The sequence below is a fragment of the Zingiber officinale genome, chromosome 8A, assembly GCF_018446385.1.
Source record: "Zingiber officinale cultivar Zhangliang chromosome 8A, Zo_v1.1, whole genome shotgun sequence".
In the NCBI taxonomy this organism is placed as follows: Eukaryota; Viridiplantae; Streptophyta; class Magnoliopsida; order Zingiberales; family Zingiberaceae; genus Zingiber; species Zingiber officinale.
This window is the reverse complement of record NC_056000.1, coordinates 17,297,468-17,323,285: the sequence shown is the minus strand read 5'-3', so window position 1 is coordinate 17,323,285 and position 25,818 is coordinate 17,297,468. Positions and strand designations below refer to the sequence as shown.

Sequence of the window (25,818 nt, the reverse complement as noted above, 5' to 3'; positions counted from 1 at the left end):
AATTCAACCCACTAGAATCTAAAAACATGGTTTTGATATTCATTAGTACAAATGTTCAGGATATGTCCATAGGAATATTGATCTTAAAACACAACACACTATAACAGTATCTTCAACTACCACACTGTAGGTAAGTGCTATCATAGAATGTACATGCTTAAGCTTTCAGTCAAAAAAAAAAAACAATTTAAGTTTGTACATGGCTAAAGAGTGAGTTTGCATCAGTATATGGGGCATCGGCCGAGTCTTTCATATAACCTAGTCAAAAGACAGCTATTGCCGGGTCAGCGGAGGCGGTCCTGATGGCAACGGTGGTTGAACAACAAGATTGGATCCTTCGGGAGGTTGGAAGCTGTAGAATGGACTTGGAGCACTTAGATTGGGAAGCATCCCAAACATCGGATAGTTCGGAAGAGGTGGTGGAGCTGAGCCATAAGCGTAAGGGACGCCTGTCATAGGCCCTGCTACAGACTGCATGAACTGGACAGAAGCTGATGGCGATGGTGTTCCAAGTGACACCGAAGTGGATGGTGGCTCCAGCAGATTAGGAGATGGAGACTGCAGCGGAGGAAGCAGATGCATTGCTTCTGAATGTGAATATATGGGCATTGGCACTTGGAGCAGCGGGTGAGGTGGCGGCAAGCTGTTTTGTAATTTAGGCCTCTTGCTGTCAGGGGATTCTTCTTTATTGGCCTGGCCAAGTGCACCCTCTGAGGCAAGAGATGAGAGGACAAAGCTGAGCATTTGGGCCGAAGAGGCAGATGCTGTGAGTTTCGCTGCAACTGCAGCAGCTTCTGTTTTCCTGTTCTCATCAGTTAGAGAAGGTTTGATTTCAGTGAGAGGTTCTTCCTGGGTGCATCTGCCCAGGGTGATTTGTGTATCAGCAGCAGAGCTGGCACTAGCTTCTGGTGCAAAGCCAGGAGGGGCACCAGAGAAGGCCTGTGATGACTCTATCGGGTTCTGTGCGTCTGGCTGCTGTTCGACATTGAACTGTGATAAGATGTTACCCGTTTGCTTGCAACGTAGTTCAGCAACCTGGAGAATATGTGAGAAGCAACATGACCAGTTCGATAAATAAATTTTGGAAACCAACAATGACCAAACTACGGTACGATGAAAAAGAATCATTGCTTTTATCTTTTAAAAAAATGCATGAATATGTGATACGGTATTCATCAAACAAATGCAACTTGTTTCAAATTAAATAACAGTTGCTAACTAGAGAAAAATAGCATGAAAATTAACATTTCTGCTATTTGGTCCAACAAATTTTTGTATTCCATAGGTAAGAACACTAAGACTTTACCCCTGAAAGAGAGACTAACCTCTCGATAAGAATAAATTTTAGAAATCCACGGTATATATGTAAAGACAACCCGGTGCACAAAGCTCCTGCCAATGTGACATCCCGGGGAAGAGTATTGTACGCAATTTTATCCTACTTTGCAAGAGGTTATCTCTAAGACTCGAACCCGTGACCTCTAGATCACATGGCAGCAATTTTACTATTGCACCAAGGCTCACCTTCAAACAAGGTTTAAAATCTCGACCCGTGCCGAGGTTTCGGTCTCGGACCGGAACGATACGGTTTCGGTATCGTATCGTGCCAATACTGTTTCGGTATTTTTTTTATTTATATATAGTAATTATTAGATAAATATGTTTATTGTGTATAATTTAAAAATAAGTTGTATATTAATTTTATATAAATTCTTAATTATTGAACAACTTAATATGGTTAGAAAAAATAATTAAATATAGTTTTCTTTAAAAAAAGTTGATCTATGAATAACTTGAATTAAAATTGATACATCATAATATGCTACCTTATTAATACCAAAAGGAGTGACGTGAATCAGATGGAAGCATTGGTTCTTGCGACATTCTGCTTAGGTCAACTCCATAGTTCTCCAATGACCAGATTAAATAAGCATCCCATGACATGCAATATTGATATTGATTTCTCCACATGTTCATCAGCGTGTCTCGATTCATCACTAGATGTTGGATTTGAACTGGCACCACTGAAATCGGAACGAGTACAGGTACAGGTACATGATAAGGATAAGGATAAGCATACGTCCCCGAGCTCTGGTATGACGGATCACCATATGACGCATCAGAGTTATAATAAGAAGGTTGCGAGTATGATGAACTTCGACTAGAATCAATCTCAGCTAAACTCACCCGCATATCTTGATAATTATGAGCTTTCTTTTGTTTGTCACCCTTATATCGACGTTGATATTGAATAGTACTACCTCTAGCTCCATGATCATCATCTTGAGTTGCATCTGTGTAATCTATCTCACATGTCCATGGCTCTGGTGCTAGAGTAGGGAGGACAATTTTTATCACTAGATGCATCACCACTGTCATCACTTCCATGAGTACTTGCACTACTATCAACATCACTATCCTCATTTCGAACTTCTCGTCGGACTACAGTGTCAGAAGGTGATGATGTTTCATCACTGTCATCATGTTCTTGCTCATCAATTGCATCGAGTGGATTTTCTTTAATTCTAAATTGACCACATCTCATAAAAGTAGGAGGTTTGCCTTTTTCTTTCTTTTTAGTAAAAATTGCAGGAGCTTTGCCTTTGCCTTTATCTATGGACTTTGGTTGGGTTTGTGATGTTTGAGAACGCCTAGACCGAGATCCAGAAAATAGAAATTCTTGATCAAAAGCTTCATCATCTTCTTCCTCGCAGATATCTCCTCTAGCTTGTATTTTTTCAATATGTTGAGTAAGAAATTGAGATGGTCGTGGTGGGTCTCCTGCTTCATCAAGTAATGGATTCTCAGCCTCAACAGCGCTCCACCAATCCATCATTGGATCATTCTCAGTTTGTCCAATATCAAATGGGTCTACATCACCAGACTCCTGTTCTTCATTCTCTTCTGTTATTGCTCTTAATTGAAGACGCATATTATAATGAACGTAGACCATCTTCTCCAAGCGACGATAAGAAAGACGATTTCGTACTTTTGTATGAATGAGGGAGAAAGTTGACCAATTTCTTTCACAACCGCTTAAAGGCGTTGTCTGTGAGAGAATTCATAATGCAATCTTTTTTAAATTTGGAGCTGATCCTCCATATTGTAACCACCACTCAGCTGTAAGATAAATAAGAACAAAATTAAAATAATTATTTATATTTGTTGACAATAATTAGTAATAATTTTTACTATATTTACCTGCATCCATTTTATATCTGCATGAAACTGCAATAGGATCGCTAAAAAAACCATATGCCTCTCGAAATAATCGACTTTCATTAATAGTCTCAGCAATTGATTCTGTGTTTGTATGCAGTCTTGATATTACATGTCTGAGGGCCACTAATAAATCATCATTTGTGCCAAGATTATAACGATATTGATATGCCGGATTGAGATAATAGCCTATAATAATTAAACATATATAATTATTAATAACAATATTAAAAATTCGTTATCATTAAAAAATACGTACCGGCCAAATGAATAGGTTTTCCCATTTGATCATCCCATCATGTAGTGATTATATCAATGTAATGTTGATACTTGGTCGGTGATTGTAGACGCCTCTTAATTTCCTCTTTTGCTTCATGAATTAGGTTGTAAACGTTGCTCATTTGTGGCTTCTTGTCCATATCAACTTTACGTAGAACAACGTACAATAGTTCTACTGCTATAAGAATATCTACGATATAGTCCCAAAATCTGATAGAAATAATAATTTTTTGCACCTCCTTACCTTCAGTCGTGTTAGAATATCGAGAGGCTTCCCAATCCTCAGAAGAAAACATGGCCTTTAATCCAACTTTTTTCTGATTTAACGATTTTAACAGTAGAAAGTAAGTGGCAAATCTAGTCGCTCCTGGTCTCAGAATCTCCCCATCAATAAATTTCCTTATTAATCCATGAACCCAATGATGATTATAGATGAATTTTGTTAAAGATTAACCTTTTTTCACTACCTTCTTCACTATATCGAGCTTACCGATATCTGCCATCATCAAATCGATACAGTGTGCTGCGTATGGTGTCCAAAATAATGTCTGATACCTTTGCTCCAATATCTCTCCAGCCCTTTTAAAGTTGGCACAATTATCTGTAATCACCTGTACTATATGTTCTGCACCTATCTCGTGAACTACACTATCCATCAAACGAAATATGTAGGGTGCATCATGATAATCTGTAGTTGCATCAATAGATTTATGAAATATCACCTTTCTATTGCAGTATAGTAGAAAGTTGATGATGCTCATCCGTGTAGGTCCTGTCCAGCCATCACACATCAACGTAACCCCATATAAGCTCCATTGTTTCTTGCATGATAGGATCCAAGTCTTAATCTCCTCCACTTGTTCATCTAAATATGGGCCGGCGATTTCATATGCAATCGGAGGTTGAATACCAAGACCAGATATTTGGATGTTGGACACCATGCTACGGTAGTATGTGTTGTTTGCTGCATTAGGAGGAATATGATTAAAATGGAAAAATTTAGCAATACTTTTACCGATTGATTTCTTCTTCTCTTTTGAATATGCATTATCAATCCTGGTCTGTTTGCTAGCTTGGTCTAGAAATGCTAGTGGATCAATATCAACAATATCAACTGCACGTCTTCGTCCCATAGAAGAAAAAAAACGACCAATACCACCTTGTGTTGAAGTAATACGCACACTTGCACTCTTTCCTAATGTTGATGCAGTAGTTGAGCCACTTCCACTAGCACCAGAGCCACTTCTATGTTGCATATTTTGCTCATAGTCATATTGAGTTCGAGAGGCATTGAGAGCTGCTAAAAAGTCTTCGTCATTTGGAACTTCACCACGACCTTCCATTTCATCATAGATGGGTTCTTTGGAGCTTCAACTATCAACAAGTTCACGTTCTCGTTGTTGTTTATACTTTAATGCTTTTTTGCCATCAAGTTCCTCTTTCATTGCACGACAAACTTCTTGAGAAACTTTTGGACAATTAGAAACATCAGGATATCCACCAGCAAGATGTTGTTTTAGGCGTGTGACCCCGCCGCCGCGTCCAATCATATCGCAATGCAAACATTACCAATGGAATCGATTTTCTAATCGACGTGCGTGTCTCCAAGCTGGATCATGAGATTGTTGTTTTGGTGTCATTACCTATGCATTATACAAAAAGTAAGGATAATATACATTTCTAAGTAATGATCATCATTTTATAATGTCAAAAATGTATTTATCATTGTAAATTTACAAATTAAGTATATAAACTATAAATAGCAACTTCTGAAATTTGAAACAATCTCCTAAAAATATTAATTCATCTTTCTCAGTTTAGATTCATCAGAATTGCACAAGATTAAATATGTTAATATTCGTGGATTTAAATTTTAAATTAATTCTAACATTAAAAAATATTATCTATAATAAATATATAAATTAACATAAAAATATTATTTTATATATAATAATTATACAAATTAATTAATTATTTATTTAATTACTATTTGTAAAAAATATAAAATAATAAAAATAACAGAATGTTAATTTAATTTATTAAATTTTTTAAGAATATTTTTAAATGAAATTTAAAATAATAAAAAATTATTAGAATGTATATAAGAATTTTTATAATTTTTTTTAATTTTAAAATGGAATTTAAAATAATAAAAAAATATTAGAATATATAATCTAAATTTTTATAATTTTTTATCTGAATTGTTATAATTTTTTTGAATTTTTAAATGACATTTAAAATAATAAAAAAATATTAGAATATATAATCTGAATTTTTATAATTTTTTCGAATTTTTAAATGAAATTTAAAATAAAAAAATTATTAAAATTTAAATCAGATTTATTATAATTTTTTTAAAAAATTTAAATACAATTTAAAATATTAAAAAAGAATTTTTCAGAATATTAATTAAAATTTTAATTTTAATTATTTTTTTCACATATTTTATTGGGATAGTTTAATTAGGGTTTATAAAAGTCTGTTTGTAATACCTCACTTCCTTAGGAATTATTTAAATTAATAAAATTAAAATCTATTTTTTTTTTAAAGTTAGGGCACACGGCTCCGCAAGCTCGCGGCGGATCGCAACCTCCGGCACGCCGGAGATTTGGGAAAATCATACCTTCAAGAGTTCGCCACTGCTGCTATCGCCTCACCTCGTCCGCTGTCGCCTCGCCTCGCTGCTGCTGCTCGCCTCGACTGCTGATCAATGGCGATCTCAGGTGCCTTTTATAGATTTTTTTTTTTTACGGTGATCGATTAACCGCGCAAAAGGAATCAAATCGATTCCTTTTGTCGCGCGATCGACTATATAAGGAAATCGAATCGATTCCTTCTGTCGCGCGATCAACTACAGAAGGAATCGATTCCTTCTGTAATCGATCCTGCGACAGAAGGAATCGATTCAATTCCTTCTGTCTCGTTTAATCGATCGCGCGTGGAATCGATTTCTTCCTTTCCGTCGCAATTAATCGATCGCGCGTGGACTGATGCGCGCGTATCACGCATCCGAAACATTATCTCATCCTGTGCCGGTTTCGGCCAGGCGGTGGAACGGTAAAAACCGTCCGTGTCGCCCGGCATGAAACGGTATTTGTTTCCTTGCCTTCAAATCCACCGTAAACATATAGAAAATTAAATTTAGATGCACTTTCCTAAACAATTATTGAACTTAAACACTGTTATCAGTAACATAACTGTCATTTATGTCCACAAAACTGAGAAATGACAACTGTGGATGCCATAAGAAGGATCCAAGGGCATGCTACGAATATGACTGCCATTTCATTCTTTTAGTGAGAGATCACTGCAGTTCCTTAGCCAGCGAAAGGAATCCTGCCCTGTGCTGCCAAGGCACTTTCAGGTAGGCATGTGATGCACAGAATTAGACCTAGTGAGGACTAGCCATTGAGAATGCCAAAATCATGCAGCAGCTTCGGTACCAACTACTGGTATGATTCGGCTTTCTGGGCAAATTAGCCATTAAGATGAACTTTAGACATCTTGGCAGGCTCCAAGATTTGACAACTCAAGATCTGAGAGTAGGTTACCCATCTGAAAATGCCAATCCAATGGTTTTTTGCCAAATTCATTTGGTCATGTACTTGTCCAATCAATGGTAAAGGGATCCAGATAGAAGGCTAAGCCTATGAAATCATCAGTTTTGGTTCTCGATAAAGAGAAATAGTAGGCACGTTGTTGAAGTACCAGCAAGGGAAAATACATCTGGTAGGGAACTGATCACAAATCAGGAATCCAGACTGCTAAACAAGAAGGCAGAAAATTGAGAATATCAAGCAAATGGAAAATGCAGCAAGATATGTGGTTTCAAGCTGAATGCTTAGCTAAATTCAGAATGTTAGCCTTCCACTAGAATTAATTTACAAATATCAATTAGCACAATTTAGCCAAAAAGAATTATTTATATCCTTGTTTTTACCATATTTTCCAAGACAACCTCAAACAATCGAGTCACACATGGCTTGTGCATATTTCCAAGGATCTGATAACAAAGTTATTCATCAGCTCTGTTCACATACTTAGTGTTAAGTGTTTGTTGAGGTCACATTGATTTTCAAAGGGGTAGAAGATAGACTAATGGCTGATCATCCAAATATGCTTTATCAGAAAGAAAGAAGGCACAAACTGATTGGACATGTAAAATAAATTTAGAAAAAATTATGATAAGTTCAAAATTAGATCAAGAACTAGTTTATTTTAGCGGACGATTTTTATTTTTTAAAAAAATATAACTTTTTTATTGCACCATGCCCCTTTCACCAAGAAGAATTCAACTTCTCACAGGATGCCAACATCTTTTTCATTGTTTTCGAATAAACTTTTTGGTCTTCAAGGTGTATAATGTAACTTCAGTCATCTTCTCTCTCTTATAAGGTAGGAAATATAGCAAGTTACCAAGTGAAATTTCATAAGTATATGAATTGTATCCTAATGACTGAAAATGATAATGATAGGAACTGAAAGAGGGCAACAGGTGAAAGGTCAACAAATAAGGTGAAGGTCCAAATATTTTCTAATGTGATAGAAAATTCAATGTTGAAAATTGGAATAGTATCGTGGTAGGTTGCAAGTTAAATGATCAAGTGTTGATACTAACTTTTCTGGCAGGATTAATTGGCTATATGAATGTAAAGCCACAATCTCTTCCAATTAATTTGTCAGCTTGAATCACAAAATATTGATTGTGAGACATAGGAATACAAATACACAATCATGTTTCTTGCATATGAGGGAGCTATAAGTGGAGCATCATTTGTGAAATAAAATCTCTCCAGAAATGAATGAATATTAGTGACATTGGAATCAAATTTTACAATCTCATTAATCAAACAAAAACCCAAACAGCAAATTCTTGGAGCAACTAATGCAAAGATAATTGAAAAGAATATAAGAATATTACCTGGAGTTGATGGCCAATTTGTTCAAGCTTTTGTTCCTGAAAATCAATTAATAGTAAAGAAAACCATATAAATAAAATTGACCTAAAACCTTCAGCAAACTGAAATTAAGTTCAGTATGATAAATCTGGAAAGATCCGACATATGCACCTGCTCATTAACTGCTTCTCTTAAATATGAGATCAGAGTTGCTCTAGACGATTCAGATGCTTTCAGTTGTTCAATGCACTCTCCTAGAATGCCATGCTTAATTTGTAAGTTCCCAATGATTTCAGATCCATTTTTGCTTCCTACTCAACAACCACTGAATTAGTTTGGCAGTGTGATGTCAAATAAATAGAATAAATGGGAACAAATAGGCTTGAGTTACAACTGGCATTCTACAAAACCGCAGTTAGATAATATGAGTATATACTTAGACGATCAATAAATGCTTCAGTTAGACGATGTGAAACTATGACAAATATGCATATCAAACAAGAAAGAGGAAGACCAAAAAAAACTTGGTTAGTAACAATAAAACAAGATAAAACTTATTTAAGTATAGATGATGATATAGTAGGAGATAGAGCTCAATAGCGTAAAAGGATACATATGGCCGACCTCACCTAGTGGGATAAGGCTTGGTTGTTGTTGTAGTAGTACTTAATCATACAGTGAGTCAAAATCCAAACATGGTACAATCTCTATCAGTGAAGTATAAAAATCACTTTATTTATGTTTAGAAGATGAACTATAAATACTATTAATATATAGAAGAAGAACAAGGATTTGCACATGATTCTTGATGCCACCAAATTTATGATACTATAAATACTATTATATTCACCAAATAGTTATTGTGGTGGATTCTAGATGAGAAAGAAACAAGATAAAACTTATTTAAGTATAGATGATGATATAGTAGGAGATAGAGCTCAATAGCGTAAAAGGATACATATGGCCGACCTCACCTAGTGGGATAAGGCTTGGTTGTTGTTGTAGTAGTACTTAATCATACAGTGAGTCAAAATCCAAACATGGTACAATCTCTATCAGTGAAGTATAAAAATCACTTTATTTATGTTTAGAAGATGAACTATAAATACTATTAATATATAGAAGAAGAACAAGGATTTGCACATGATTCTTGATGCCACCAAATTTATGATACTATAAATACTATTATATTCACCAAATAGTTATTGTGGTGGATTCTAGATGAGAAAGAAACATCTAATAATTGTATAGAAAAAATAAGTGATGGGTATGTTAATGGTATTATTAGTGCTAGAACTTTTGAACGAGTTTCTAAAATTGTACGTTTAGGATTTAAATCACTTCTTTTTTTTTACATTAATACTAGATGAACGTCAATATCCTCTTTTTTTCTTGTGTGTTATTTGCAAACAATATTGTGATAACAAATGAGAGTAAAAATAGAATAAATTCATTTAAATAAAATTTTTAATGTATTTAATTGATTTGTAAGTTAATGATATTAGCCTAGGGATAAAATTCATGTAGACATCCACAAATAATTACCAAAAGCACGGCTTGATGCGGAGGAAACAGAATAAACTTGAAACACTAAAGGCGAAGAAAACAGATAAACTAAAGATTATAACTAAGTACCACTCAAAACTACGAAATGTAGGTTCAATAATGAGATAAAATAAATGAAGGAACAACTAAGATGAATTGATATGAAATATTATGGTTTTTTAATATCTTGAATCTGTCATTGAACAGCAAGATATTAGAGGGAAGATAATTAATTGCAGAAAACATGAGAGCATATTAAGTCTTAGATGATCGTCACATGGGCCCTAGTGTAAAGGAAAAAAAATTATTAGTTTCGTTAGATTAACCATACTATACAGGTTAGATATTAAGCATTAAGGAAACAAGACATGCGAAAACAAAATGACATTAACTTGTACACATCCTTGCACGTATTTAGAAGTAATTGAACTATGATTTGGATATCAAAATTAGATAACACAACAACAAATTGTCAGATCAAGAAAATGTTAAGGTAGTTCTACAAGTGATCCTGGCAATTGAAATTAGATATGTTTCTAATGCTTAAGAGAACAATCATCCCTGGATGTGCACTAACACATTCTTCTATTGTTACATTAGCTAATATACATTAGTCATTATTGCAATATCATGCCACTCACAAACAAAAACATTTACTTTATTTGTTTACAAATTCTTGGTGAGAAATCAGAAATGTTGTGCTTACCAGCAGAACATGAGCCTAGATTGACTCAAGACTTTTGTTTAGCAAGAAGCAATCATGAAAACAAACAAACAAATTAATTCAAATTGTTTAAACCTTGAAGAACAAAATTGTCAAATAATGAATAAGCCACTAGCAAAAAGAATTATGTTTTCTATAGGTTTAATCCATCGTTACATTCCAGTGGCAATCACCAATTTCAAGCTCCAATTGAACCAGGAATAATAAAAATGAAATTCAAGCAAATACTTATGAACAGGTAAGGAAATATACCTATTTCAAAATCACTTCGCAGTTCCTTTTCTAATTTATCAATGATGTTAAGAGCGCCTTGACATTTTCCAAATAATGAATCTTCATCACAAAGTTTATCATAGCTTGAAATGACCTTTTCTAGTATTCCACTAGATTGCTTCTGCACGTTTCAAACAGACATAAACACAAAAGTCCAGCATAGAAAACTATCATGCAAAAACTTTGGAATCAGTGTACAAGCTTATAAGAATACACCCCAGAACCAAAGCTCCTTACCAAGTTTTGAGTAATGGCCTTTCCATTGCTATTTTTATCTTCAAGCTTCCTTCCCAGTATCTCTTCCTTGAGAATTTGCCCCCGTGAACCAAAAACTTTACGCTCTTCCCAAATGTTAACCTGAAAAGGTTGCTGACTTAGAAAAGAAAAAGTGAAGTTGCATAAAGATAAAAAAAAAAAGAGACTGTTGGATGTCAAGTTACATTTCTCTAATTATTCAAAAAGACAGTGTGAGAACTGTTTGTAATAATGAACACGCAGCATTTACAGAATATATGCAGTCTTCCTAATTTTCCTAATTATATTTATTATAGCTGTATTAAATTTCTATATGATGAAAAGTTGGTATAGTTGAAACTTTTCGGTTAATTTTAAATCCTATACCTATGAATTTGAGTTAGCTACCGTTTAGTTCAAGTTTGGCTCAATTTGAAGCCCAATTGGTTGAGGGGTTGAACCAAGGTTTACACATTATATGTGGTTTGGGCTTATTTCTGGAGCTGAATTTTATTTTTAAAAAGAAATATTTTGTTAAGACAGCTAATCACCCCCTACCTCATGATTATTCTTCCCCATTTTACACATGGCCCACCCCTCTCTTCTTGATAGAAACTGAGAAAAAATCTCCTCCCTTCAACCTCTCTTCTCCTCCAAGAGAGTTTTTCATATTCCTTCTCCATTTCTCCTCCCAATGACAACATTGAAAGAGGATTTGTGGTGTGGATAGAGGCCAGAAGCGCTATTCTACAATTATGGCACGAGTCAAATAATGTTTGTTAATTTTTATAACTTGTTTCTCAAAATCTGAATTCAATTAATTGTAGAATTCCTAGTCTTATTTTTAGAAGTAAATTAAATAGAAGAAGTTTATAAGAGTAAACCATATGAATTTATCTGATATGCATTGAAGTAAAAATGAATAAATATAATTTTTAATTCAATTATCTGATTGATATAGTAAAATAGAAAATTTAAGAGAAAATGATTAAATGAGTTAAGTGCATCTCAACATGCTTCAACGCACGTTGACTATTGGTATAATATAGTATAATAAAATTTTAATTCAATTGAATATGCAGTTGCTAGTCTTATTATAAGTTAACAAACTAAATAAAAGTGTATTAAATGGACAAAGCTTATCTACATGCATCTCCGCAGGCTTTGATTTGTGCTAAAGCATGTCGAGTGGTAACACAATACAATTTCAGTAAAGATCACAAATTTACTATCATTGAACAAATGAACATTTATGAAATGAAGTGATCATTTTACAATGCAAACAGTTTGCATTTGATGAAGGCACTAAACACATTGAAGCCATCTGCCATTTTATAGACATTTACTTTACTCGAGATCTTGTTCAAGATAGGAACAATTATGCTTAACCAAAGAATATATTATCCACATTTTTCATCAAGCCACTCAATGGTACTATATTACACGTGGAAAGATAGGGATGACAAATATACATGCTCAAATTTGAATAAGGTGTCAGAAATAAAGAGTTGAATTCCAATGGTAAGAGTTATTAATTTGGTATGAGGCTTATAAACAAATGATGTAATGGCTAGTTTGGTATACAACAAAATCATATTATGAATTCAAATCTTAAGAGCATTTTTTTAAGGGGAAAGTTCCACAATAAATATGCAAAAATCAGGTTATGGCCAGAAAGGAAATATATATATATATATATATAATAGAAATTTCATTGTAAGTACAAGGTTGTACAATGAAATCCTCGACGCCAATTAGTATAAAAAGAAAATGCAAATAACTGTGCTTCACAGCCTCCAAATGATGATATAAAGTCAAGAAAATAATGAGAAAAAATTTAAGTTACCAGTCTCTGTACAGTATTCCTTCCGATATCACCTCCATTAGCAAATGCATCAGATAAAGCATCAGGAAGCACTTTCCAGAATTCATTAATGAATTCTAAACCTTTTCGCCGGCTGTTCTGCAAGATATCATTGGCAAGATACAAGAAGGATATTCTTTGTTCCCTAGGGGAGCAATAGAATTGATGTTCCCACGTTTCAACAACTTGCTTAGCTTTGTTCCGATGGAAGATGCACCAATGTGATAAAGCTAATTCATAGTTAAAGTGTAATAGGTACAATAAGTGTTTGATTGCTAAAAACACCTTAGAATCCAGTGTGTGTCCAACAGTAGCAATTGTTTAGCAACAATAGTTTGTATATAGCAACAAATAACAAGAGCAATGGAAAACAAACAAAATGAATCAAGATTACCCTGAAAATTTGAAACTAGAATGAAATTAAAAATAATGGATTAATTTTTCTTGGAAAGGAAGAATTACCTCCACAATACTAAACTGGGAAGCTTGTCAAAGCAAGCACATTCACAGAGAAAAAACAATTAAGAGATGAAATGATTTTTCAAAAAGAGAGAAAGTCTATTCTCACATCAGCATCATGGTACACACAAAGGTCCTAAGGGAAATAGAGGGGGTTTTGAGTAGCAAATTGAAAAGATAAAAATTGTAAATAAAACACAATGCATTTTGTAACAAACTAATCTCGATCCACTGTATCTTAAGGCAATCAAGAAAGGGAACTTTAAGTGCACACTTCTTAAAATGTTTGAAATCGATTTAACAATTACTTCTAGAATCCAGAATATTTCTTCCCTGAACTTTATGCAGTCATGTGCGCCAGTCAAAAGAAATAATGGATAAGGATACTCTCTATACTCTGCTGTGAATTATTAAGTCTGGCAAGCTTATCCACCAAAATCTGCCCATTGAATGATCCATTCATCGTTCCTAAAAAGAAATTCAGTAGGCTGGAAAACAGAAAAATGAATTGAATATCATTAGGATATGAGACAATCCAAATGAAAAGAACAAGATAATATCAGAAACATAGAATGCAAATCCTACAAGTATGAAATTTATCCTTACAAGAGATTTAACAACAGAAAATTAACACAGTAAAGAAACTATAACTGCAAAAGTTAGAATTAACAGGATTTGGCTCAAACATCTTAGTATTTGCTTACAATATTAACAAAAATAAATTGTTTTTTCATCGTTCAAAAAAAAGATTTAAAAACCGATACTATTTTCAAGAATGAAAAAAATACATAATAGATGACTAAACAAGCTACAATGCATGTTCAAGTTGAAACAATATATACAAGATTTGTTACTCTGCCAGCATGCCTACAGCATGCCATGAACTTCAATGCATTTTTAAAGAATTGTAACAAGCAAGTGGATCAAAACAGACAGATCATAAGCACATTTCAAAAGAACCTGCATGCGTGTAAATCTGACTTTGTTGTTTTTCATGACTATATATTTACACAATAATTAATGGTAAACAACAGAAGAAACCATATTACTGCAAAATGGAGAAATCTCTAATTGACTGTCAAAATACTGATGTTCACATCCTTATGAAATTTGAGCTACACTAAAAATTAGACTGAAGACACATACAGATACTTAAAGAATTCATATGTTATTACAAGAAAAATAATAGCCAAAGGTTGCCATGGTCTCATAAATGCAAGTAGTAACAGGTCACTACTAGAAACTGGAATTGATTATGAATATCTCTCCTCGATATGTGCTTATGACAAACTAAATGGAAACAACAACAGATACTTGATCACGAAGAATGTCAGAGCAACAAGTACCCTTGGCCTAGACCTTAGGGGTTTGAATTAAAATGTATCAACTACAATCCGGGGTAAATACTGACTTGCAAGACAACATGACTAAAGAAAAATTCACTTCCAAGGATAAATGTCAAGGGCAGACGTAGATCCACTAACCAATAAATTTCCAATCGCAATAGCCAACAAGAAGTGATAATTTTATCAGATGCACGCGCAGGAGAAGGGAAAAAAGGGATTATCTGAGGCCATATCCCATAAAGATAACGACTTCAGTGCAAAATCGTCGATGTTACAGCTCTACCAGATACGTAATTAAAAAACTCGGCGCTCTATCAACACGTCATCCTTAGGTCATTACAGCCTTCGACGCTAACAAAAAGACGAATCGCCCTAGATTAAAGAACCAAAAACATACGGGAAGTAGTAATTCTCCCATAAAAGAAGGCACTGGAAGTCACTTCCGTACTCGAGGAACAATTTGCAAACGCAAGCAGCAGAGCAGCGTCAAAATAAAGCTGGAAGACAGGAAATCAGTTGAAAAGGCTCGTACAAGAGAAGCCATTGGCGATCTGACCTGAAAAAACTAGTGCAGCCGCTGCGGAGGCGAGTCTATGACTGCAATTTGCAGAACTCTTGGTCGGTCCGATGCCGGATGAAATGGTTAGGGTTTTGTTCTTGCATTAGGGTTTCTGGTCGGTGGGGCGATGGCGTCCGCCCTTTCAGTTCTTTTCTAACGATTAATTAAAAGAAACTTTGGACGGTATCACTTTTTGCGTGCGTGTGTTCATTTCCATTCCGAATATTCCTAACCTTATTTTCTTAAAATATGATAATTAGTTAGTTCTTGCATTTAATAAATCAAATCTCCAATAAGTCCTACTCTTATGACAAAATTACATTTTTATGTATTTAAACTTTAACTTAAGCCTTATTATTTTTTAAATTATCAAGATAAACACACAATTTCTAAAAAGATTCCTCGTTCAATTTGTTGAAGTGTATTAAAATCAATATTTGCGACAAGTAATATTATCATTTAAAATTTTAAATAAATAAATTTGCTTAATAAACAGGATAAGTTTGTCCATATGATTTCTTTTCCTTCTTACAACTAAATACAAAAAACAAATGATGACTTTTTTTTATTTCGTTCTATCCTCTTTTTTTATTTTATCTCATTTTGCTCTAGCGTATTAAGAGAATCCTAATATTTTAAGAGCTCATTAACACAAATAAATTGCGAAAGTAAATAAATAAATGAAATGAAATTTAAACGTTGAATCACATCTTTTGCGGCAAGGTTATAAACTTAAAGCAGCTAACAACCTCCATAATATTATTGCAACTATGAACTTCATTATTATATTTTTATTCTTTAAAAAAAACAAGCATAATAGATTGAAATAATTAAGGTGTTAAAAAGGTAGTTTATCATATTTAATAATAAAAAATTTCATCAAACAGTGGAATATTTATATTATTATCGCCTCATGCGGATATTTGTGCTCCAACGGGGTACACTCGTTATGCGATGATCAAGGGGACCCATTAAATATGGACAAAGGACAGAGATAGTAATCAATATAGAGGTTAAAGTCAAGAAGGTCAATGCCAGAGAATCAACGGGCTCACCACAAGGGACCCGAGCGGAGCTCTACTGCAGTGGTCGATCGGACGTAAAGCGCCCGACCAACAAAAGGCTAGTTCAAGCAGAACGTCTGTACATCCAAGATCATTAGACGCTCATCACAGAGCAGAGGAACGTTGAGATGACCGGAGCATGAGTCCGGTTAGGCGAAAACAGTCTACCGAACCGAGTCATTATAGGGAAGCAGCAGAGGTCGACCGGGTGGGATCCTCGACCGAGCAGCTCCCCTGCTCGGCCAAACAGTAGGACCTCTTTCATATCTCTTAATATCCCTTTGGGAGATAATGTTGCTGACAACGAGGCATGGTCAACAAGCGGATTGTAAACGGAAGCTTCTATTGTCTCATCAGAAATTTGCATATCCTGCTAAGGTATGGTGTCAGAGACACTTTCCTAACATGTCCTTTCATAGGACAATTTAGAGAACGTGTCCATGTCTCGAGAAGCATGCATATCGCTCACTGGGGCGCTATATAAAGGGGGGTCCATGCACCGATTAAGGTACGTGTTATTCACTATTCACGCCTGTATTTACTATTGCTCCACTTCCTTCTATCTTTCCGGTCATTGACTTGAGCGTCGGAGAACCAACGCCGGAGACTCCTTCCCTAGCTCGGCACTAACATTTCCTGTGTTGCAGAGTGAAGCAAGGTCAACATCCAGTCAACAAAGAAGTCACATCCCCAGCCAGCCATCTCCAAGATTTTTGAACAAGATCATATTGGCACCGTCTGTGGAAACGTAGCCTATATCTGATTCGTGAAGATGGAGAATGTTGAACGACTCACCACGGTGACTTTAACAAAAGAGGAACTGGATATGCTAATACAAACCCGAGTAGCAAAAATGGTAGAGCAACAACAACAACAAGCGTTGTCCTAGTGCTAGAGGTACATAAGCTCGCGACATCAGCAGCAGGCCATCAGGCCGGATATAAGGAATGATTAGAGCATGTATCTGTTCGGGGGTAGAATAAGAAGCCGATCGACACATACGGGGGTGCGCCCAACACGCCGATCCTCTTCCATCGGGTATTACTCTATACTCTATTAGAGGAGCAGTGCCTAGCAGACAGGGAACCAGGATCCTCATCGGATGACACACCAGTGTGGGATGCACGGAAAGGGAAAGCACTACGGAATGATGATTCGCTCGAGCGAATCAACTGACAATTCTCTCAAGGGATCCTGGAAGACCCCCTACCCCGGCATTACACTCCGTTGACAATCCGGGAATACAATGTGACGACCGATTCGGGAGACCACCTGGCCAAGTTTGATAACGTGGTCACACTCCATCAGTACACCAATGGAGTGAAGTGTCGGGTCTTCCTCACCACCCTTTCCGGATCGGCGCAGCGCTAATTCAGACGACTGTCGATCGGATCAATTTATAGTTTCAAAGATTTCCGATTGATATTCTTGCACTACTTTGTCAGCAATCGCCGCTACTAGAAGACAAGAGTTAATTTGTTCGCGTTGAAATAAGGGCCCAAGGAGGCACTAAGGACCTACATTAAGCGGTTCAACCAGGTGGTCATAGACATTCCATTGGCCTCCTCAGAGATATTAGTAAATGCCTTCGCCCAAAGGCTTACCGAAGAGGAATTTTTCTGCTCCCTCATCCGGAGGCCGTCAAAGGACTTCGACCACCTACTTTGGAGAGCCACTGAATACATAAATGTTGAGGAAGCCCAAGCAGCACGGAGGAATGAAGCATTTGCCGAGCATGCTGCTCCTGTGGAACGACGGTCAACCACTAACCATCAACCATCGAAGGGCCCTCGATCGAGAGCAGCACAACCATATCAGTCAAGGACGCATGTTGTGCAGTATGTAGTAGTCGGTCGCCCGAGCAAAAGGCAAGTTATGGACGCCATTATTTTGCTCCTTTCATCAGTCGACAACGCACAACACGCGTAATTGTTACAACCTAATGTCGATTCCCCATCGACCGACTCCACCAGGATATCATCGTCGCTCACCGGCTCCCGAGCGATGACATCAATGCCAGTCAGACTGGTGAAGAGAAGAAGATAGGCGAATGAGCAACGCCATCATCAGCCTTAAAAGAGAAATAGCATAAGTCTCGTCTGAGCTTCTGCTGAGCGGACAAGGACCTCGGCAAGGAAGGAAGAGAATCGAAATAACATCGCTCAGGGAGAGATTAGAATGATCGCCTGTGGCCCGACTGGCGGTGATTCCAACTGAGCAAGGAAGTCACACGCCCAGCAACTAGAAATACATGTTGTTAAATTAAGCGAGGAGAAGGCTGAGGGATCCGAGATTAGCTTCATCCCCCAAGACTTAGAGGGAGTAGAGACCCCGCATGATGATGCCTTGATCATCCGAGTAGTGATAGCTAATTACACTATTCATTAGATTTTTTTATACAGATAGCTCGGTGAATATTATATTCAAGAAGGTGTTTGACTAGTTGCAAATTGACCGAAATGAGTTGCGGCCAATGATGACCCCGCTCTATAGGTTCACAGGCAATGAAGTATTACCGATCGACCAAGCTCGACTGGCTATATCGCTCGGAGAGGAGCCGCTTAAGAGGGCAAGGACCACAAATCTTATTGTGGTGGATGCACCGTCCACCTACAATGCCATATTGGGCCGACCGATCCTTAATGAGTTTCGAGCGGTGGTGTCCACCTTCTGCCAGAAGATTAAGTTTCGGGTGGACAACGAGGTGGGTGAAGTTAAAGGCAACCAATTGGTTGCTCAGCGGTCCTACGTCGAGATGGTCAAATCTGAAGCGAGGGCCACACGGAAGATCCCATGCTTGGAAGTGAATGCCATCAGGGAAGAACCTCCCGCATTGATCTATGAGGAAAAGGAGGAGGTTCAGATCCATCCCGTCCGGTCGGAAGCCATTACATTTGTCGTCGCTGACTTGACAGAGGACAAGAAGGTAGAGATGGTCGCCTGCCTTAGGCGAAACCATGATGTGTTCACTTGGTCGACACACGAGCTCCTAAGCATCTTGCCAAGCGTAGCTCAACACGAGCTTCATGTCCGATCGGACGCTCGGCCAGTGAAGCAGTGAAAGAGGGACTTTAGCTCGGAGCAGAATCAGATTATCCAAGCGAAGATAGAGAAGTTGCTAGAAGCAGGCAACATCTGCGAAGTACAATTCCTGAGCTGGTTGGCCAAGGTCGTGCTGGTCTCCAAGTCGAGTAACAAGTGGTGAGTCTGCATCGACTTTCATGATCTGAATAAGGCATGCCCAAAAGACTTCTATCCCTTGCCTCGAATATACCAAATAGTGGACTCCATGGCAGGTTGTGAGCTGATTTGCATGCTCGACGCATATCAAGGTTACCACCAAGTGTCGTTTGCCCGAGAAGATCAAGAGAAGGTCAGCTTCATCACAGTCGACAAAACTTACTACTATAATGTCATGTCGTTCGGACTAAAGAACCTCAGCGCCACTTATTAAAGATTGATGAATAAGGTGTTCCGACGGTAGATCGGCTGTAACATAGAGGTATATGTCAATGACATCTTGATAAAATCCCTCTGAGCTATAGACCTTTGTGCAGATATCGAAGAAACCTGCTGGACTTTGAGGGCATAGGGAATCAAGCTGAATTCAAATAAATGCATGTTCGGAGAAAGGAGTGCTCGCTTTATGGGCTATATCGTCACCAAGCAAGGTGAAGGCATTGCAAAACATGTCGCTACCCTTCAACTTGAAGGAGGTCCAACGGCTGACCAGACAGATTATCGCATTATCAAGGTTCATCTCCAAATCGTCCAACTGGAGTCACTTGTTCTTCAAGGTGCCGCGCCGAGCGACGAAGTTCCAATGGGACGCGGACTGTGACAAGGCGCTGGAGGAACTTAAGGAGTACCTTACTTCCCTATCTATACTGGCGAAACACAATGTCGGTGAACTACACTGGGTTTACTTGTCCTCAACAGAGTATGCGGTTGGTTTGGTGTTGGTGAGGTAGAACGGCTCGGAGCAACAACCTCTATATTTGATAAGTCATATATTTAAAGATGTAGAATCCCGCTACACCTATCTCAAAAAATTAGTCTACGCACTAATACTCATTGCTCGGAGACTTCGGCCATATTTTCTATCATATCCGATCGTGGTGATGATCAATAGTACCCTAGGAAGAGTACTCCTTAACCCAGAAGCATCCAGACGATTGATCAAATGGACCATCTGTTGGGACCTTGACGCCCGCTAGAGGGGGGTGAATAGCGTCTCACCCAAATCGATTACTTCCTATAATGTTAGTTCACAGCGGAAATAAAAAAACAAATACTAACAAGAGAAAGCAAACCTAACACGTTGATTTAACGTGGTTTGGAGATAAAGCTCCTACTCCACGACTGTCCATAAGGTGGACGATCCTCATCCGTCGGTGGATGACTCCCTGGAAAACCTCCGGCTAGCTCAAGCTCCTTGTCGGTGGAGAAACCTCGTCACAAACACTTGAATACAAGCATACCAATCACACGAAGGCTTGGGAGACTCTAATAGGCTTTAACCAAGTCTATTTTATCAACCATACCCAGTACCCCGAGCTCTATTAAATAGAGCTCGAGAGGAAAACACTAAGTTGTTTCCCCGCTACCAGTCGACTGGTCCTTTAAGTGAAGTTGACCGTTACCCAACGATCGACTACCAGTCGACTGCTACAGTATATTAGTCAATTGCTACAGTAACCATTCGACTGCTACAGTGTCACAACGGTACTGCTACAGTGCTGCTACAGTGAAACCTAAAACCATAAGCTTTCGCCCCGAGTACAATCACTCAACACTCGTCCTCGCCCGACCAACCTAGACCTAGCCTTCTAGCCTCCTCCATCAACCTCGTATCCCTCAGATGTCTCCCCATCCTTCATGTCTTGCCTTCTGGAGCTTCCTTCGACCGTGTCCTTATTATCGGGTCTTCCTTTGCCAAGAGGATCCTCACCTCCAGGACTTCATCCATTGTCAAGTCACACTTGGACTTACGTTGTCAAGACTACATACTTGGACTTACACCGCCAAGACTCATCCTTGGACTTTTCTCCTCTGCCAAGATTACACTTGGACTTTCCTTATTGTACCTGTATCCTGCACACTCACAATGCATATCAAATACAACAATAAACCTAACTAAACCTTTGCCCAAACATCAAAACCTAGGGCACCTAGATTGCTCCAACACCATCGAGCTAAGCAAATTCGACATCAGTATCAACTGTGAACGACGATCAAGGCCCAGGTCTTAGCTGTTTTTGTCACTGAGGTCCAGAACACCATGGCAGATGTGACTTGAAAAATATATGTAGATAGTTCATCCACTCGGCAAGGCAGCGAGATAGAAATTCTCTTGGTTTCACCACGGGAGGACAAGATGTAGTTGTCCATGCGGTTGGATTATCGGGCTACAAATAACGAAGCTAAATATGAGGCCTTGAAAGCAAGATTACAGGCAGCTCGACATGTAAGAGCCACGAGAGTCCTCATCCATTCGGATTCTCAGCTGGTAGCTCAGCAGCTATTGGGCACGTTTGAGATAAGTAACGCCCGGCTTAAGCTATACGTCGAAGCGTTCAAAAAGTTGAAGGATGATTTCTAAGAAGTGGTTATCTAGAAGATCCCCCGATCAGACAACTAGGCTGCGAACGAGCTAGCTAAGTTAGCCAGCTCACTATCGTCAGTTGTGATAGATCAGTCAATCAAACAAGTCTCACTAGTGACACACATCGACAGGATGGACGGGATAGAATTCCCATGCGACTGGAGGACACCGTTGATAGAGCTTCTCCGATTGGGCATCACGCGAGCCGATTAGGAGGAAGCTTGTCTATTGAAGAAGAGGGTCAAGTCGTTCACCATGATCGGGGATCAACTATACAAAAGAGCTTTCTCAAGGTTGCTGCTTAAGTGTGTTTGTGTTGGTGCAAGAAGCACCAGACAATCAAACCTGTATTTTGATAATGGCAAAGGATTCAAAAGTTAAGATGTTTTGTTGTCTAACAAGTGCGATTGAGCTTGCAAGAAAGTCCTAGTGGATTTTGTTGGATCGAGATGCACATGAGAGGGGGGGGGGGTGAATCACGTGTCTTAAAAACTTTTCAAAAATTAAGTACGCATTAGAAAATTAAAGCTGAATGAGAACACGAGAAAACACAGGAGGTTTACTTGGTTCGGAGCCTTCAGTGACTCCTACTCCAAGACCCAGGTCTCGTGGACCTATCAATGAGTAATCCACTAAAAACATCTTCCGGTACCTCCGGAAGAGGGAATCAAGTACCAAGAAAATCGGTGAAGTACAACAGACTGTACTTCCCGTTTGTAGAATTTAAGTACAATAAAAATATTACCGACACTTATGATCGAAGTGGATTGTTCGTGTATCGATGTCGGTCTGTCGGTTGTGATCAAAAGTTCTCAGAATAGTCATAGGGCATAGCAGCTTCTTAGCAGAGTCATAGCAGGAACCTGGAGCAGTCAGAACCTCAAATGGACACGTAGTAGCTCGTATAAGTGTTGTGTCTTGAAGCTTCCTCGAGACTGGCTTATATAGGGCATTGAAGGCATCTTTCATAGCCATTGAAGGCATCTCTAACTTGAGAAAATTGATCTCGAACAGCATGGCCTCTATTCGCGACTTTGTCCAAAATTTATCCTGCGAAAGGCGCCTTCCATAACCTTAGAAAGCGCCTTCTATGAACAGTACGAAGACGCCTTCCATTAAGCTTGAAGTCACCTCCAGACACTGTTCATCCGAAAGTAATTTTGTTCCTTTGTCTTGCAAAACAACGTTAGTCCAATAACCAAAAATGATAACCTACAAGATAAATGTTAGCACAATAATAATGAGCAGTATTAATTAGTTTCTGTTCTCCCAGGACCAGGACTAGTCAAGATCTCAGATTAGGGATCCGAAATGGACCTAACCTAAACCGACACCTATTGTCTCCTTAATCAGGATGTGTCCTCATAAGATCACTCTCCTCTAGTGACTTACCTTAACTTACCAATTTGCCAGACATTCGGTCAACTCGTCGCCTTGTTTGTGTTGGGACCGAAAATGGAGCTAGAGGGGGGGGTGAATATCTCGACGCGATCTCGTGCTCGTCGTTGCTTGTTTCTTCAAAGATATGCAATGAAAAATACAAGAAACACAAACAACAACGCTAACTCTAGGGATTTACTTGGTATCCACCTCACAAGAGGTGACTAGTTCAAGGATCCACACACTCACACACCCTCGACAAGAGGTGACTAGTCCAACAACACTCCTTTTCGGTAACTACCGAAGGCGGAGAAGCCCTACAAGCTCACAATACAACAACAAGAGAGAAGGAAGCAAAATACAAATGAATCTTACAAGATTACAATAAAACCCTAGCTCCTTCTTCTTGTTGTATTCTTGCCTCTTGACTTGGACGTGCCTCCAAGAACCTTCAAGATATGGCGGGGAACTTTGTGGAGAAGTCACCCAAACTCAAGCTCTGGTCGTGTGTGTCGAAGAGAGGAAGAACTGCCGAAGCAATCACATGCCAACGGCTAAACCCTACGTCAATGGTCGGATCCCAATCGATTGGATTGCTCCCAATCGATTGGGGAGGCTTTGGATCGATCGACCGATCAATCCAGAGTGCCTCTGTGCTCTCGGGAATTGCCTGGATCGATCGACTGATCGATCCATGGCTTATCGCGCAGAATCACACCTCCCAATCGCTCCACTGATCGATTGGAGGCTCCCAATCGATCGGTCGATCGATTGGGAGGCTTTCTGTTCACGCGACGCTTCTCCCCAATCGATCCACTGATCATTGGGAGAAAGCTTGTCACGGAGACTCATCCAATTGATCGCCCGATCGATTGAGCATGTACCAATCGATCGGCTGATCGATCCAGCTCCTTGTTTTTACCCAAAAATAAGTCCAAAGTCCCCTAAACCAACATCCGGTCAACCATGACCTGTTGGTTCATCGTGCCTAGCATCCGGTCACCCTTGACCTGCTAGGACTCGCTCACCAAGTGTCCGGTCAATCCTTTTGACCCACTTGGACTTTTATCCTCGTGCCAAGTATCCGGTCAATCTCTTTGACCTACTTGGTCTTTCCACCAGATGTCTGGTCAACCTTGACCCATCTGGATTTCCTCGTGCCTGGCTTCACTCACCAGGTCTTTCTGTTGCCTAGCTTCACTCACCAGGACTTCTCAACTGCCTGGCTTCACTCACCATGACTCTCATTCTGCCTAGCTTCACTCACTAGGTCTTTCACCTGGCTTCACTCACCAGGATTTCCATTCTGCCTAGCTTCACTTACTAGGTCTTTCACCTGGCTTCACTCACCAGGATTTCCTTCTGCCTAGCTTCACTCACTAGGTCTTTCACCTGGCTTTACTTACCAGGACTTTCCAATTGCTCGACTTCACTCACCGGGACTTTCACCTAGCTTCATTCACTAGGTCTTTCACCTGACTTCACTCACCAGGACTTCCAGTCAAGTATCCAGTCAACCTTGACCTACTTGACTCTCCTCCTGAATTTCCCCACATGAATAATCATACCTGCAATCTCCATGTGTTGTCTACATGTATTGTCAAACATCGAAATCCAAACATCAAGACTCGAGCTTGACTCAATTCAAGCTCAGTCAAACAGGTCAACCTTGACCTAGGGAATATTGCACCAACAGTCTGGACTTTATGTCAACTATTCGGTCGGCCCGTTGACCTAGCTGGACTTCTCACCAGATATCCGGTCAACCCGTCGACCTATCTGGACTTCGTACTAGCTATCCTGTTGACCCATTGACCTAGCTGGATTTCCTGCCAAATATTTAGTCGGCCCGTCGATCTATTTAGACTTCGTACTGCACACTTAATCATGTGGTTAGATCACAACATAACCTAACTTAACTTACTTGTCATTCATCAAAACCTGAGTTAGATCATTAGTGTAAATTACACCAACAATCTCTCTCTTTTTGATGCAATGACAACCTAGGTTAAGTTAGGGAAAAATATGTAAAGTAAGCGTACAAAAAAATATATGAGTAAATTATCTTTTGTTGTGAGGTTTAAGTTGTTCTGATTTTTTTTTATTTGTTGCTAACTTAATCCCTAACCCTTTCCCTTTGACATTCATCTAAAGGACATGAGTTAATAAGTAAGACAATAAAACAAAAACTTGATCAGAAAATAGGCAACAAAAAATAAGGTTCAGAGTTATGGGGGATGTACTTAACCAAAAAAATGAAGGTTTGCAAAACACTTGTAGTTCTTTAAAAACTAACTGTAAAGTTTAAATAGTTATTAAGAAACTTTAAAGAAATAAGTTTTGCAAAAAAAAAATCAGGGATGAACATT

At 38.3% G+C, this 25,818-nt stretch overlaps 1 protein-coding gene across 1 annotated transcript; it reads right to left on the bottom strand.

The window, feature by feature from the left end:
- Positions 1-12: 12 nt before the first annotated feature.
- LOC122012817 (regulation of nuclear pre-mRNA domain-containing protein 1A-like) lies at positions 13-15,585 on the bottom strand. The gene is made up of 8 exons (XM_042569465.1): positions 15,398-15,585; positions 13,883-13,983; positions 13,019-13,266; positions 11,176-11,295; positions 10,918-11,059; positions 8,568-8,707; positions 8,420-8,455; positions 13-1,035 (listed from the first exon to the last, which is right to left on the bottom strand). Exons 2-8 carry the CDS (start codon positions 13,956-13,958, stop codon positions 274-276), a joined length of 1,524 nt encoding a protein of 507 aa, XP_042425399.1. The 5' UTR covers positions 13,959-13,983; positions 15,398-15,585; the 3' UTR covers positions 13-273.
- Positions 15,586-25,818: the final 10,233 nt, after the last annotated feature.